This window comes from Herpailurus yagouaroundi, unplaced genomic scaffold, assembly GCF_014898765.1.
Source record: "Herpailurus yagouaroundi ecotype Mexico unplaced genomic scaffold, PumYag 197, whole genome shotgun sequence".
In the NCBI taxonomy this organism is placed as follows: domain Eukaryota; kingdom Metazoa; phylum Chordata; class Mammalia; order Carnivora; family Felidae; genus Herpailurus; species Herpailurus yagouaroundi.
Window position 1 is genome coordinate 11,275,582 of NW_024412428.1, and position 17,228 is coordinate 11,292,809.

A 17,228-nucleotide genomic window follows, 5' to 3' on the forward strand; every position below is an offset into this window, starting at 1 on the left:
ATAATATTTCTACTATTTTTTTTTCTTTTTAAGGACTGTTGAGAAGGGCAAACACAAGCATAAATTTGTCTTTGCTGCTTAAGATAATTTTATTAAAGTACTTCGGAGGATGGTTTCCCTAAAAATATATTACAATATAAATTCTTAGTGGTGGTCACTTTTTGATTTAAGCTATAGCCGTAATAGTTTAGAAGGAGATTTAGAATTACTTGAGATTTCATATTTAAAGTAACAAATAACTATAATAGGTAAAATAGTTTCTGTTTTAGTTTAAGTGAAGACAGGTTACAAAATCTAGGCCTGTCAGAAGTTGTAAGTAATAATATAGTGTTAGCAAGTGAGAGACCATTCACTGACTTTGGAGTTCAGGAATAATTTCACAGATGACTGATCTGTTTCTTTGAAAATTAACTCTTAGCTGTTAGACTTTTACAGCCCTCTGTATACTGGTCATTTTTCTTTTCATATTTACATTCTTAAAACATGCCAATTAAACTTTTAATTGAAATTTAATAACTTGAAAATAGTATAGTTATTTTAAATTTAACTTCTAAGATACAATGTCCCCAGTACTGTTGGTTTGCCAGTACCATTTTGAGGTGATGACTGTAAAGGAATTTAAGTGTCCACATTTAAACTATTTTACTTCCATAAAGGTATCCAAAGGTATTCTTAAAACATAGTGTTAAGGAGGAGAATGAAAATTTTTAACAATCGTCTGTCAAAAGAGAAAGGGTGGTTTTATATGCTTCTGTACTGTATTTCTTTTTATGGCAATGCTACATATGAATGATACTGGAGGGTAATAGATCTATAGAAAATTGGAAACAAAATAATGGAAAGTATTTGGTTTTGGAAAATTCTCCTTTCATATATTAAAATATATGTGGTTTTGAATTCTGTAACGTAATATTTCAATAACATTAGCTGTTCTCTTAGGATTTATGCATATTTTCTTGAGTATGTGTATAGTTTCATTTTAGATTTAAGTTTCTGCCTGAAAACAATAAAAGTATTAAGAGGACATCAAAAATTTTGCCATATAAAAATAGTATTCAAATAATATGTAAATACATGTATGTATGTAATAATACATATTTATATAACAAACATTTATATATAACAGGTAAATACATGTACATGAAATTATATGGTATACATATTTTTACTTATATGGAATATGTTATAGTTGTATATAACATATAAACACCTGGTTTATATAATTTATATAAACATGTTATTTAATTAACTCTGTATACTTCATTCAGACTGTAAACCTCAGTGAGTCCTTAAAAATCTAAACACATAAATTGTACCTCTAAACTGTGAGAATTTGAGGATTAAATAAAACAAGTGAGAAATTGTCATTTTTTAATTTACATCAGTTTGGTTACATATTTTAATCTTATTTAATGACTGTTTACTTATATATAGGTGTATAATATATATTTTATATAATACATAAACGTAATCTATAAAGTAACATTGTAAATATTTCTGTTGTAGGAAAAAGTATCCCTCGTTCTCTCAGTATTCACTCTTTTCTTTGATTCCTTTTTATCCTGCCTACTGTAGGACCTTACTCCATCACGCATTCCTTTATTTCTAAAGGTTATAATCTCAGTAGGTAATTCTTCTACCCTAGTTTACAGACATGTTGTAGTTAATAATAGTTCTTCCCTATTTTTGTACAAACCAAAAAACAACCATTTTCTTTTAATACAAATATTGCTTCCAATGTTCGTGTCTCTTATGTAGGACTCTTCTTTCTCCCCATACATCATCAGTTGCTTAGTCCTGTGAAATTTACCTCGTCTCTCATTTTTTTGTTAATATTTGAACTTGAAAAGCAATATATTTGGAATATTCCAGTAGGATTTTTATTCTGTTTTGTTATTTAAATTGATGTGTTTGTGTTTTTCAGAGCATTGAATGAGATGTGGAAATGTCAAAATCTGCTCCGACATCAAGTAAAGGATTTGCTTGACTTAATTAAGCAACCCAAAGTAAGTTAGATTTAACAAAAAGTTTTTCTTTGACAAGTTTTGTAAAACACCTCTATTTTAGTTACTCTTCACCATTGCTACAGTGTGTTGAAATACCTATTTCTATATGGAACCATTCTACTCGAGAAGCTATGATCTCTAATTTAGAACACTGAAAAAAAAATTTATTTTTATTTTTATTTGTTTTTGAGAGAGTGAAATTTCATGAGCAGGGGAGGGGCAGAGGGAAAGGGGGGAGAGAGACTCTTAAGCAGGCTCCATGCCCAGCGCAAAGCCCCAGCACAATGTCTGATGTGGGGCTTGATTTCACCACTGTGAGATCATCACCTGAGCCACCCAGGTGCCCCAGAACACAGAAATTTTTAAGAAATTGATTGCATAAAACATTTAAAATTTACATTTACTATATTTGTAAAAGATGACACCTAACAGGAAAGAGAATGTACTTCTTTGTACTCAGAATTAAAGTTCTTTTATAGTTTAAAAAAAAAAAAAAACAATAACTGTCATTGAAAACATAGAAAATAGAGTAAAACTGCACTCTGTCTTGCCACACTAAGATGTTCCCATCATCTTTGAATAGTCTTGTGGTTTTAGAAAATTTTAGTATCATACAATTTTAGTTAAGTATCTTTATATTTTTACTTAAAATATCACGGTAGTTTTAATGTACTGCTTGATTTTCATAATTACAATTATGGTATTCACTCAATTGATGTATTTTATTTTTTGAAATTTTACAGTGATTCTAGTTTCTTCCCCCCTTGAATATTTTTTGAGAATGTTGTATATAGGCCTGTAAAAGGTATAATTCATTGAAAAAGCAGTACGTCATTTTAAATGACACACGAAAGTGACAATATGCTGTTATGTTTTATTTCCTTTCAGTCTATAGTGGAATGCCTCACCACCATCCCCCCCCCCCAAAAACTTCCACAAAACAAAACATATACTGCGTGGTCATAGAACAGAGGTCAATAGAGAGGAGTTGTTTCATGTTAGGGCTAACAGTAATCTCTTTGCTTCTGGTTTATTGAACATAACATAATCTCTTTGATTATTGAGTATATTGAACCTGCTAGAATTACTTTTTTCTTATTATAAATGACTTAAAACTAATATTAGTGTGATTCTGCTATTTCAGTACTTTCTCTGCCAACTAGCAAAAGTGGAAAATTCCATTTAAGTTAGTATGCTTCAGCCAGTAAACATGTGTTTCAGTTAATGTTCTAATGCGATAAGTTAGTGTATTTTAGTTAATAAGCTCTGGATAATGTTCTCCTATTTGCTGTTTAGAGCTGTATTAATTTACTTCCTTTTGGTCAAAGTTGCATGGTTAACCAAAAATATGAGATGTTTTCATGTGCATGTAAATAAAATTATTCCTGATTTTAGGCATTATTGAAGTCATAATAGCCAAGTAGTATATTAAGTGTGCAGGTCATATGTTGAACAGCATGATGTATGAGACTAATAAAAAAAAATAACTTTGTTCTTGACTTTCACTGTCCTTTTAAAATTTATTTAGTGGGACCTTCTTTTCCCTTGCCGGTTGATAACAAGTTGGGAGGGTCTTATAATTTCATTCTCATGTGAAATAACAAAATATAGTCTCAATTCAGTTAAAATGTTTTAATGTCTTCTACCTAGTGGAATTTTCCTTTAACTTGTCTTAAAATAATTACTGAGTTATCCAGGTTAAAGAGGAAATTCTCATGAATGTGTCGGGTTGAAGAAGAAACCAAATGGAAGATAGTACCTCACTTTATACTGAGAATTATAGTAGACATTATAGAGTTAAGGGTAGAAAAAATTCAAAGCTATATTTAATTTTTGGGTGTTTATATTACTCTTTTACTAGGAAGACTCTTAGTAATCAGTATGTTTTTTTGCATTTTTCCTTATTCAGTCTGATAAAGGTAGTTTTTATTCCTATTTAGTTCAGCAGTATAGCCCTTCTCTATTTAACTAAATTTAGATTTGCTCAGTGTCACACAAAGGGACATAATTTCTAGTGTTGTACTTTTGTTGATACTCTTTCCTTTTCATGTGGATCGACTTCTTGAAAGCCCAGCAACACCTGCTTCCTCCAAATTAAACAATAGAATCTTTTGATTCTGGACAGATTTATTCAAATACTTTAAATTCCAAATATTTGGGAATTAACTCTTGAATTCTGTGTTTTGTATCTTACTTTCTCTTAGCAAGCTCCTTCTAACTAGGGATGATTTTTTCATTTTATTTTTTGCCTTCACTCCAGCATTTTTCTGGTTCAGTATATTATACAGAGTTGCTGAATGACACCTTTAAAAAACAACAACACTAACTTGATGCATTGAATAACTAGCACCTTTAGAAACGTTTTTTACACATACGACTTTACAGACTGTATTACATGAAGCACAATATGGTGACACGTTGATTTACTGAAATAATGTTCATACAGCAAATAAACAGCACTCTTGGAAGAATCTTTTGTACATGTCAGTGGCGTTTTTGTAATGGTCTATATCTAGTTCTTCCCCATAAGCTGCATGACTATGCCTTACAATCCTCTGGCTTAAAAATTTTAGGAAGGCCTTAAGTCAACCGGCATTATATCCTTATCAACTTTTTGTTTGAGATAAGCTTAAAAACTTGAAAACCAGGTTATTTTATTCCTTTTCTAATCTAAGTTGCCCTGTTCTTTCACTACTAAAGAAAGCAAAATCTCTCCCTGTTTCTAAAGGTTGGTACAACAGTTGTTTGTTTGTTTGTTTGTTTGTTTGGAGGCTGACCAAACAGGGTGAGGGAAGAGATGGTGACAACAGAGCATTCACTTCCACTTTCATCCACTCTGTGGAGTTTGAACCTAGTCCAAGAAGGAGCTCACAGTGGTGGTGGTCAGGGTGTGGGCCTGGAACATTAGTAGGTTATTCTCTAATTTTCTGAAGGGTATGATGAAGATTATTAGGAAATACTGATTTTGCGTTTTTTGTGTGATTTACAGACAGATGCCAGTGTCAAGGCCATATTTTCAAAAGTGATGGTTATTACAAGTAAGTTATTTCAGATATTATATGTAAAATTGAAGGTTTAATTGAAATATTTGTTTTTGATAATTTGTTTTCATGGAGTTCCACTTTAGGCTCTGATAATACAGGAAAAGAGTCAAGTGTTTTTCATTGTTGTTTAACAGACAACTTAGCTTCAGCTTTTCTTGTTCTCTGATTCTCATTTATTTTGCTACGCAGAATTTTTCTTTTTCTTTTGCGTGTTGGAATGAACAAATGCTGGAGAAAGGATTTATTATATAAATATATTTTGGGGAATTCATTCAAATTATTGCATAACCTTGCTGTGAAAACTGAATCTTTTCCTTGGTGTTGCTTGCTTTAATGTGAATCTGTCTGAAGCTAATTTCATTCTGAGCCAAAATTTAGAGGAAAGGGGATACCTAATAACCACAAAAGAACTTCTTTGGGGGGGAAAAAAAGTACTGATTTGCTCTTTTGCTTTCAGCGATTTCAAATAAAATGTTATTGCACTTGACAGTAAATACAAAAGGATTGTGTGGCACAGCTCCTTTGTTCAGTGCAAGGATAGGGCAGTGTAGCTGTTTTTGTGTGGCAGTTGCTTTTCCACCCACCTCAGAGATCACTGTGTAGCATGGCACACGGACAGACGGAAAATCGGGTAAGGCTGCTGCTGAGTTTCCACTTGGTAGTAGTGAACAGATTCATCTTAGATGGATTTCTGAGATGTTAACAAATATTTCAAGCTGTGTATGGAAGTAATGCTCAGGTTCTGAAGAGAACAGTAACCTAATTAACTGAATTTTAGACTAAGTGATAGGATTTTTGGCATGAGTACGGGTTTAAGACCAAAGTATCTTCTAGTTTTGGGCAGTTAAACATAAATTAGTTTTCAGTCTCTTTGGATAACCTTAAAGCAAGTGATTTTCTGGTATTGGTTTTTAATAACTATTTCCTCAGTAGTTTGGCTGTGGCACTGTCTCTTAAAAGGAGATATCTCCTATATTTTTTCTATATTTTACCCCTGTTTTCCCAAATTCTGTTCTGAGGAATGGTGGTATCTTGAAGGTGTTAATAGTACTGTTAGAAAAAAGGGTTCCATGGTCAAGTATGTTTGTAGAATGTTGAAATACAGGTTTTTTGTTTCCTCCCTCTTTTCTAGCTCTGTCTCCCCCTCCCCCATTTCCCATTTCCCATTTCCCTCTTACCTCATTCTCATTCTTTTTGTTTCTTAAATGGTAGATTTTATTGTAGCCTTTAATACGATACTTACACATTATGGAGGGGCTGTAAAGTTATATTGTCCAAAATATTTGAAGACACTACAGTAGATTTTTTTTGTATTATAGAAACATTAAAAAGTCAGATAGTCAAGTATTAATAATTAATTAATAATATAAAAGTATTAATAGTCAGATAGTCAGGATTAATAGATCCTCATTGATCTAGCCAAGACTTGAAATGGAATTTCAAAGTTGTATATGAACTTAAAGACTGCATTAATGTTTTAAGATTTAGTTGAATATCTACAACTTTTATTACAGTCCGTGGTTCTGTATTATAATTTCTGTTATTAGAAGTATCCTAGTCTGGTCCTCTGTAACATTTGTGAATAATTAAAAAAAAAAATAGACACTAGGATTAGCATTTTACTAGCTTTCATAAGTGTTTTAATACATGGAAAAGTTAGGAGAGTAGTATAAAAATCATCTTTGATTCTATGAGGACTCATCCTTTCTCATGCAATCATAACATCCAGCAGCAATACTTGAAACTGTTACTCAGCGTGTGTCATTGACAGATAGCCATGTGTATATGAACCGGTTGGTTTTAACAGTAACTCAGTATAGGAGAATAGTTTCTTAAAGGTGAAACTTACTGATCTCTTTCTGAGAGTTACAAGAGAACAGTATACACAACAAACTCGAGACAGTAATAAATTGGTATCTTCAGGTGGACATTTAATGCCCTTAAATATTATAAGGGAAGGGGTATTTAGAGTCAGTTCAGTCTTTCCCTACCAAGATGTTTCTTCATAGTGTTCTTGTTTCCTATTTCTAGAAAGCAGAATTTAGGGAAAATTGACTACTGAGGTTGATCCACAATTTCTAATTAAACTAAACAGAATTTGTAAATTAGGATTATTAAAGTAATAAGAATGAAGAATGTTGATCTTCTGTTATTTTGAGAAATTTCTGAAATAGCATTTTAATTGGATTTTAATTGATTGAAGGAAATTTGCCAGATCCTGGTAAGGCTCAGGATTTCATGAAGAAGTTCACACAGGTGTTGGAAGATGATGAGAAAATAAGAAAACAGCTGGAAGTACTTGTTAGTCCAACATGCTCCTGCAAGCAGGCTGAAGGCTGTGTGGTAAGGGAAGACGATTAGAAGAGCTAATGTTTCAAGAAACCCTCACATCTTTTTTTGACCCTTTTTATAAAATAGTTTATATTTGTTGGGTAAAATTTAGAAAATATCACAGAAATGACAATACAGATAAACTGTAACCCCCGTGTAGAGACAATTGCTGTTGATACTGTAGGATGTATCTTCCAAAATAAGATATTATCTGTACAGCTTTGTGCATTTTACTTATTTTTATTAGTTTTTTACAGCATTAATAGCAACATAGCATACCATTGAATTGAACAATCCACTTATGTTACACATTGAGATTTTTTTCCCCAGTTTTTGTTTAAAGAACACTTTAATATCTTTATAGCTAAATCATTTTACACAGCCTTGATTATTTCTTTAGGATAGATTCAGTGTTGGATTCTGTCATTGTTGGAAAGAAGCAAAACTCAAAACATAATTATTTTGGTGGGATTTGTAGTCGTGGTTCCTGGTCATTTGACCATTTTTTTTCTCCTTGGGCATATTAGCCATTTATGTTTTTTTGTGTATTGTATGTTTTTAATCTTTGCCTATGGAATGACATTTATCTTTGTCCTATTGATTTGTTAATCATATATGTTAATTAAGCTGCAAATAATTATCTGTCATTTATAGTCTACCCTTCCATTTTGATTTTGATGTTCTTTATATACCATAGTTTTATTTTTATCTAGCTAAGTCTATCAGCAGACTCTTTAAGGTTTTTGCCTTTTGTGTCCTGCTTTCAAAACCCCATTCTATCGCAAGTCAATGAAAATATTTACTGATGTAAGGATTTCTCAGTCTGTTGCCAGTGCATCTTCCGAGAGGTTTTTAATAAAGAGAAAACCATGATTCTTGTCTCCACCCCAGATTGACTAATCTCCTCAGTGAGGTCCAAGAATCTATAGTTTTAACAAGCTTCCTTGATTATATTACTCTCTGAAGTATTTATCTCCACTGACCCTTGGTTTTATTCTTTTGTACTTGTTCTATCTTTTTGGAATGTTTTTGGTATAGAGTATGAGATAGGGATCTGTCTCTTTATTCTGTATGTCTGTTCAGTTATTTCAAAACAGTATATTGAATAATCCATCTTTTTCCTGTTAGTTGAAATGTTACCTCTCTCATATGCAAAATTCTTAGTTTTGTTTGCTCAATTCATGCAATTCCTGTTGATTTTCTTATTCCAATACCAGTATTGCATGATTTTAATTACTTTAGGTCCTAAACATTTTAATGCGATGTATTTAAACAAATTTTTGTAATATTTAAAAAAAAAAATCTACCTTACAGCGTGAAATAACTAAGAAGCTGGGCAACCCCAAACAGCCTACAAATCCTTTCCTGGAAATGATCAAGTTTCTCTTGGAGAGGATAGCACCTGTGCACATAGATACTGAATCTATCAGGTATTTGTATATAAAAATACTAAATTTTCGTTACTATTCATTCATTCATACTTCAGTCAGTTGCTTTTGAGTCCCTGCTGTACACAAGGCACTTAACTGTGTAGATTTTTTGTATATGTAAAATGGCTGTATACGAATCTATATATGTCTGTACATCTGTCTGTTCATATATATGTGTGTGTAATGTATGTGTACACACTGATCTGTACATATCTGTATATTTATCTTGTTATTTATTTTAATGTTAAATATTACTTCCATTTAGATGAGAAAATGTCATTTTAAGCCTAGTTTCTGTTACCAGTATACCAGGAATTACTTTTTTTAGGTAGCTTGAATAGGATAAGTAATGCAGACAACTTGTAATTATGCCCTCAGGAAAAGAAAATTAGGTGAATATGTTGTAAAGCAGTATAGGACGCATTTTCACAGATATTTGAGAACGCAAAGTGTTATTTTTAAAACAATACTCACTTCCGCTTATATATCACCTAACTGTGACATCTTGGAAAATACTTTTCTTTTTATGACTGTATTCCCTTAGGTAAAATGTTTTGTTTTGTTTTGTTTTGTTTTAAACATTTTCCTAAAATGTTTCAACTGGTTGAGAAAAGAAAGCACTTATAGAATGTGTGTGTGTGTGTGTGTGTGTGTGTGTGTGTGTGTGTGTGTGTATGTGTGTGTATACACACACATACACGCATACGTACATTCATTACATTCTGATTTACTGGTCATCAGTAAATGAGATATATTACAATCTACATTAAATAATACCATCCTGTACTCAGTGAACCCTTTTGGGGGATTTTTTTTGTTTGTTTGTTTGGGAGGGTAGAAGGTGTAGCTTTTGGACTGTGATCCCCTGCAAAGTAGGGAGACACCACTTTGGATACCCTGTAGTCACTTTGGATTCCTCTTGCATCAGTTTTCATTTGAAGAAGGGTTTCTATGGTTTTAAAACAAAAAAATCAGACCCCTCTATATTAGTACTGAATCAGACTGAAACTCCTTATTTAAGTAAATAATCTCATGCTTTCTATACTCAAGGCAATGCTAGTTACATACTAGCAAACCATACTTTTTGTTTTTCATTAACCCTCTGTTTGGTAACGGAATAAAGAGTTTTAGCTGAGAGATTATATTATAGTTTCATAAAATTAATGCAGACAGTGTTCAGAAGACTCAAGGATTTCTCTAAGAGAGTAGTATTTGACCTAAGAGGAAGAATGTGTAAGATTATGTTTTTATGGAGGTGGGAGAAAGAATATTCTAGGCACTGAGGTTAATATAAACCAAGCTAGCTGGATAGGAAAAAAAAAAAAAAGATATTTAGGAAATGATTGCCATCCATTTAAACTATAGTGTGGAAAGGTATAAAAATATTATGAGATAATGCTAAAAAAGAAGTTGGGATCAGATTGTGGAAAGCATTTAAGGTATAACTTTAGAGCTTTTACTTTAGTCTGTTGAGAACAGTGGATGATTAATGATGGGTAGGAGGAAGGAAGTAGAAGGGATAGACTGTAAAGCGTTATAAATTTTGGATGCTGGTAGTGGGATGGAAAGGAAAGATTATATTGGGGGAAGGTTTTAAAAGAATGGGTCATCTTACTGGAGATGGGAATAAAGTTGAGGAGTCAAGTCTAAGAACTCAAGTTCCAATGAAGCACATAGTAATAACTTTGAAAAGAATTAAGGGAGCTCATGTGCTTCTTACTTGGACATGACCAAAAAGTTCTTTAAAAATCAAGGAAAATTGAGCTTAATGTGAAACTGTGATAATGGATTCTTTCCCTGGGCAAGAGGTTGTATAGAAAGAAGTAAAAAGATAAAAAGATCATGGACAGAACCTTGGAATTTTGTTTAACAGTAGAAAAATTACAGGAATGTAAGAACACCAGGTTTTTGTAGTGTTTTGAAAGATAAGTGTGAGAAAGTTTTCACAAATAATGTGTACCATGAACATTCTGACTGAGAATCAAAATAGGTCTTTGACTTTATTGTCAATAGGTCATAGTGATACAGAAAATATATCAAAACATAAATAACAGTAACAGGTAGTAGCAGTTAGTCCTTATAAAGTGCCTTGGATGATTCTAAATGTTTATCTCTTTTGCTCATTTACTTCTTAACCATATGAGACAAGAAATGTTATCATTTCCAATTTATAGATAAGGAACAGTGAGTTACACAGATGTTGAATAATTTCCCCACTGCTAGGAAGTGGCGAATGACATTGTAACCCAGGAAGTTTGGTTCCAGAGCCCTCTTCGTTAACCATCACACTATATATGTCTCAGATTCCACTCTTAGTCCCCACCAGTAGTCAGTGAGTGTCCAATTCACCTAACTCTTCCTGCTAGAGTGGCTATTAACCTTTTTAGTCCTTGCCATTTTACAGGTGAATGATGATCTTCTTTTTTAAAAACAATGAGTCACTAATAAAGTTGAACATTTTTTCCCCCATATATTTCTTGGTTATTTGCTTTTTAAAATACTTTTCTATGAGAGACTTGGAGAAGTTGTCTTTTGCTTATTGGTTGTAAGAAACCTTTATAAAATAAGGCCATTAACTTAGTTCTGTTGCCTTTCAAATTTGTATAAATTATATATAATTAAATCTGTCATTTGTTTCCTTTATGATTTTTCTGCCTTTGGTATCATATTAGGTGGTTATGTTTTTTCTGTTTAAATCTTTAATTGGCCTGGAATTCATTTTAGTATAATGTGGAAATAGATATCCGTCCTTTAAATGCTAGCTTTATCAATTCCATTTATTGGAAGATTCTTCCTTTCCCAATTTTGATTTGCAATGTTTCCTTATTATAGCATAAATTTTTGTATGATTTGGATTCTTAATGAATTTTCAATTTGGTTCCTTTGTCTTCTGAAGTTTTAATGATACTTTTTATCTTGTTGAGAAAGTTCTTTCATCCTCCCCCCATTAAAATTAATTGGCTGTTCCCAAACCTTAATTGATTTTTCCAGTTGAGCCATAGAATGAATCTGTTGAATCTTCTTTACCAAGTTGTGTTGCCCTGATACATTTGTAGATTTAGTGAAAAATGCCATTTGTATAATATTGTGTTCCCATTTTATAAAAAGACTTGTTTTGGTTTTGGTTTATTCAAATCCCTGTGCTCCCTTCATATAGTTTTAGAGTTTACACATAGATTCTGTGCATTTATAACTTTTTATTTTATGTATTTTGACTTGTCGTTGTGAATAGATTTTCCCCGTCTGTATTTTATAGGTGGCTTTGGCTGATAGAGAAAAGCACTGTTGATTTTTTTGTGTTTTGTTAGTGTCACGTCACTGAACTCTCAGTATTTTTTAATAGTTTTTCAGTTGATTCTCTTTGGTTTTCCAAAGAGGTTGGTGCTTTTTCTCACAGAGTTTTATATGACTGGCTCTTGTTCTTTGGTTCTTAGCTCAGAAATGCCTTTCCTGACTATGCTGGGTAACGAACTTCACTTCTTGTCTTTGCCTTCTTTCTAATCTTTGTTGTTCCCTGATTATATTTTCTCTGTATTTGTTTACTTATTTTTGGCCTTCCTTCACTAGACTGAGAGCTTCATGCCCTTAATCATGGAAGAAAATAATGAATTTGATTTTGGATAGGTGGTATTTTTCATTCCTGTGGGATGTCTAGGTAAAAACCCTTGGGGCCCCTGAGATAGTTTTATTCGGGATAGTTGGAGCTATGAGACACAGTTAATCAATAGATCAGCCACTAAGAGGTGATAAATTTTAAGGAGACCCTGAAGGGGGACAGATAAATTTGACTCGTAGCTTGAACTTAAATTTGAGTACATAATATTTTTGTAGAAATATAGAGCTACTAAGCATTTTAAGGAACATTGAATAGTTGAATTTTCCTGCTTTTGATACATACTATGTCTCTACCCTTAGTGTATATTATTTGGTTTTTTAAAAAGAATGCCTGATAGTGTGAGTGATTATTTTAGATAATTGACATTGCATTATAAATGTTTATTTTAAAATAACAAACTTGTTTTTAGGGGCGCCTGGGTGGCTCAGTCGATGAAGCATCCAACTTCGGCTCAGGTCATGGTCTCGCAGTTTGTGGGTTTAAGCCCTCTGTCAGTCTCTGTGCTGACAGCCTAGAGCCTGGAGCCTGCTGCGGATTCTATGTCTCTTCCTCTCTCTGCCCCTCCCATGCTCATGCTCTATCTCTCACTGTCTCTCAATAATAAATAAACGTTTAAAAAAAATTAAAAAAAATAGCAAACTTGTTTTTAGAAGAAAATTCAAAGCATTTTGTTTCCTTTATAATCTGTTTTAATTTCTAATGAAGTTTTATTATAGGTCTATTATCTAGGTATTTTTACACCTTTCAGGAACAGGCCTGTGTGTTTCTGGCTCTTAACAACAGTACTGACACATAGTAATATTTGGCAAGTGCTTTTGGCAATATTTTGGCAAGTAATATTTGAAAGTGCTTGATGTTGCCGTTTATCCTTTATTTCAATATACATTGTGGGACTTCTGGAGCAATAATGAATTTTAGATAATTAGAAGACATCTGTTTATGTGTTTAGGCATAAATCTTCCATGGAAAATGCAAGAATAAAAATACAGATAGCGTTAATAAACAGCAAATCAGATAACATTTGGACTTCATTTGAATGGACAGGGGAAAATACTGTTTTGAAAACAAGTGCCTCAAAATACCTGTAACAGTTTTTTTGTTTTGCAGTAATGTTTGGGAAACAACTATATCAGATTTTTATGTGTTTGGATATGGTCTATATAGAAAATATTCAGGATTATTTTTCTTAGACATTGCTACTAAAGGCCACTTGAAAATATGACCGTCTTTTTCCCTCATACTTTAGTGCTCTTATTAAGCAAGTGAACAAATCAATAGATGGAACAGCAGATGATGAAGACGAGGGTGTTCCAACTGATCAGGCCATCAGGGCAGGTCTTGAACTGCTTAAGGTAAGTATGCATATGGTGAAATGAAGAGCCTAATCAGGTGACTGCCTAATATGTATAGTATATGTTTTGTGTGCTTCAGACTTGCTTCTTAAGTTTATGGAACCTGAAGTAAAATTTTCTCAATCATTTTAGGTCATGTAGAAATGCCTCATTTCCTCTAACATGTAAGCTAAATATTTTAAGGTTTAAATTGTATAATATAGCCTAGTATTACTACACTAAAATAGTGAATTATACTTAGAAGTTGTCATCAGGAAGCAAAGATGGAGCCAAATTCTTCCTAAAACTTCATTTTACCTTTTATTTTGTTAGTTAAAATAAGCTACTGCCTTGTACTTATTACAAAAATACCAGTTAATTGTTGACAACTTAGAAAGTATAAAATTATAAAGAAGAAAACTTTCATAAGCCTATCATACATAAACATTTCTTTTGTTTCCCTTTTAATCTTGAAAACAATGCACACTTTATGTAGTTGAGATTAGACTGAGTGTATAGTTTTATATCTTGACTATTTTCCCTCATTAAATTACAAGCATTTTTTCAGTGGTTTTTAAGATAGTGTTTTTAAGAGTGCCAAAAACCATATCTGATTTATGGCTGTTATTTATTTGATGGATGCGTTTGGGTAAGTTCATTGCCTCCGCTTCCTTATCTGTAATGGAGATAATGATAGCACTTATCTCACAGAACACTAAATTAAACCATGTACGTAAGTTTCTTAGCATAGTGTCTGGCTCATATTAAGAAACATTATTTTTTTTGAAATGGTGATTAGTTCACTTTTGCGGTGTCATAGTATTCCCAACTGTTTCTCTGGATATTTAGATTTTTCTAATTTTATTCTTATAATCACTGCAAAGATAAATATGTCTAAGATCTCTTGCAAATGCCTTTTTTAAAAAAAATCCTGAAATGTAAAGAGAATGATCAGTTTCAAAAATTTTTGGTGTATATATTTAGTCGAATTCCTTCACAGAAAAATCATACTCCTATATAATTCCGTCAGCAGTGAAGGAACGTGCCTAACTTATCTTCACAAACATGGAATATTGTAAATTTTAAAGAGATTTGCTAATTTGATAAGTAAAAATAATGTTTTAATTTGTGTAATTATTGCAGTGAGGTATAACTTCCATATGTTAATCATTAGTGTTTTCCTTATGGTGAATTCATTATTTTTTATCCTGTGTTCATTTTCTACTGACATCTCAATTTTTTGTTCTTTTTAAACTGATGGGAGTTTTTTATTTCCTTTGCTTTTTTATAAATAAAAAAATAAAATGTAATCTATTATATGTAAGTTATAAGGTCTGGTAATGAAGTGAATACAGTGAAAAGTAAATAGGATGCTAACTCAAATAGAGTATTAACAATTCTGTTGAGGGGCACCTGGGTGGCTCAGTTGGTTAAGTGTCCAGATCTTGATTTCAGCTCAGGTCATGATCTCACAGGTTCGTGGGATCAAGCCCCGCATCAGGTTCTGCACTGAGGGCTCTGCGCTGACAGCACAGAGCCTGCTTGGGATTCTGTCTCTCCCTGTCTCTCTACCCCTTCCCCGCTCACTCATGCACACACAAACACTCTCAAAATAAATAAACATTAAAAAACAAAAAATACTGTTGAATTTCCCTGAGTAGTTTTTTCCCTGATTCACATCCCCCAGATATAATTGTTCTGAATTTGAGGTCATTTTTCATTATTCATTCTCATACTGTCTTTATAGTTCTATCATCTCTATTTATGTATCTCTAACATCACTTATTTTGCTTGTTTCCGTATCTTACAAACACGGCATTATGCTTAATATATTTTTCTATGACTTGCTTGATTTTACTTTCCACATTTGATTCTACTTGTTTATTTTAAGCTTGAAAATCCTGTCTTGTTCAGAAAATTTTTATTCTGTTCTTTAATCTGAAATATAAACATCTGAAATTTATTTTGAAAGTGTGTATTGGAGGGAAAGATCTAATTGGATTTTCTCCCAATAGCTATGCAGTTTTATCCGGACTGTTTATTAAAAATCCCATTCATTTTCGTTCTCTGTTCTCTCTGTAGAATCTAAGTTCTTATATATGCTAGGACTATTTATTGCTTTATGTTTTCTGTTTTGTTTCTTCTATTAGTACCATGTTGATTTGGTAATTGTAATGTTATGATACCTTTTACTATCTGTTTTACCCCCTTCCCTGAATAACCTTTTTTCAAAAATGTTACTAGCTAGTCTCTTTTAATCCCCTCTGTTTAGAAAAATGAGCTATTTTGGTAGATTCTCTCTTCTTGTCCCTCTTCTCTAATTCTCCTCCAAAAAAAAAATCAGGGGCACCTGGGTGGCTCAGTTGGTTAAGCATCCGACTCTTGATCTTGGCTCAGGTCATGATCTCATGAGATCATGAGGACCCATGTTGGGCTCTGTGCTGACAGCACAGGGCCTGCTTAGGATCCTTTCTCTCCCTCTCTCTCCTTGTCTCTTCTGCTTCTCCTCTGCTTGTTCTCTCTCTCTCTCTCTCTCTGTCTCTGTCTCTGTCTCTCAATAAATAAATAAGTCAAACATTAACCAAAATCTAAACTATTTTGAGTAGAATTATATTAACATGTAATTTAATTTTGAAAGAAAGGACTTCTTTAAATCCTGTGATTTAAAGAACATATCTTTTACATATTTGAGTAAGTTTTAAAGTTTACTGTGTTCTCATATACTTGTTAGCATAAATATTTTTGTATTTACTTTGATTTGAGTATTTCCAGTTGTATTTTAAAGATGAAAAGGGTTTACAGACCATTTTTATGACTCATTTTTTTAGGTACTCTCATTTACACATCCCATCTCATTTCATTCTGCTGAAACATTTGAGTCTCTCCTGGCTTGCCTGAAAATGGATGATGAAAAAGTAGCAGAGGCTGCACTCCAAATTTTTAAAAACACAGGAAGCAAAATTGAAGAGGATTTCCCACACATCAGATCGTAAGTTGAGTTTATTCTGATAAATACTCGGGAAAATAGAAAAATAATTTACTGTTTCTCGATTTATGTAGTAGTTGGAATCTTGTAAGTTTTGAGGAAATCATGTCTAAGTTATATTAAGTTGGTATCGTTCGGTTTAGATTCTCATTTCCAGAGGGGATAGCACTGGTTGGTATTTTGGATGATTTCATGAAAATGTGGGGCAAACATGTCATTTCTTTCTCAAGCATCTATTTTGCGTAAATATTTTAATGAAAACAATTTTCTAGTAAAACATTCTCTGACATGGCATAGAATAAACAATTCACATGAATTTAAGGTCTAGTGGGAAATTTCAAAGAAATTTCAGCAGGACTGTGCATAGGACTCTTCACTATCCTCTGTGATTAAAGGCATTGAATTGAAAATTTTCAGAAGCACTGCTTTATTTGACGTAGGGAAGCATGGAATAATCATCCTAATAGCAGTGTACTTTTGTGTG

General features: G+C 32.5%; 1 protein-coding gene across 1 annotated transcript in view; it reads left to right on the forward strand.

Annotated features, from left to right (window-relative positions):
- Nucleotides 1-17,228, forward strand: part of PDS5B (PDS5 cohesin associated factor B) — a 127,882-nt gene that overhangs the window by 46,894 nt on the left and 63,760 nt on the right. The window contains 6 exon segments of the mRNA XM_040448165.1: nucleotides 1,925-2,006; nucleotides 4,996-5,044; nucleotides 7,254-7,393; nucleotides 8,696-8,811; nucleotides 13,674-13,779; nucleotides 16,587-16,747. Coding sequence (XP_040304099.1) covers nucleotides 1,925-2,006; nucleotides 4,996-5,044; nucleotides 7,254-7,393; nucleotides 8,696-8,811; nucleotides 13,674-13,779; nucleotides 16,587-16,747 — 654 coding nt within the window.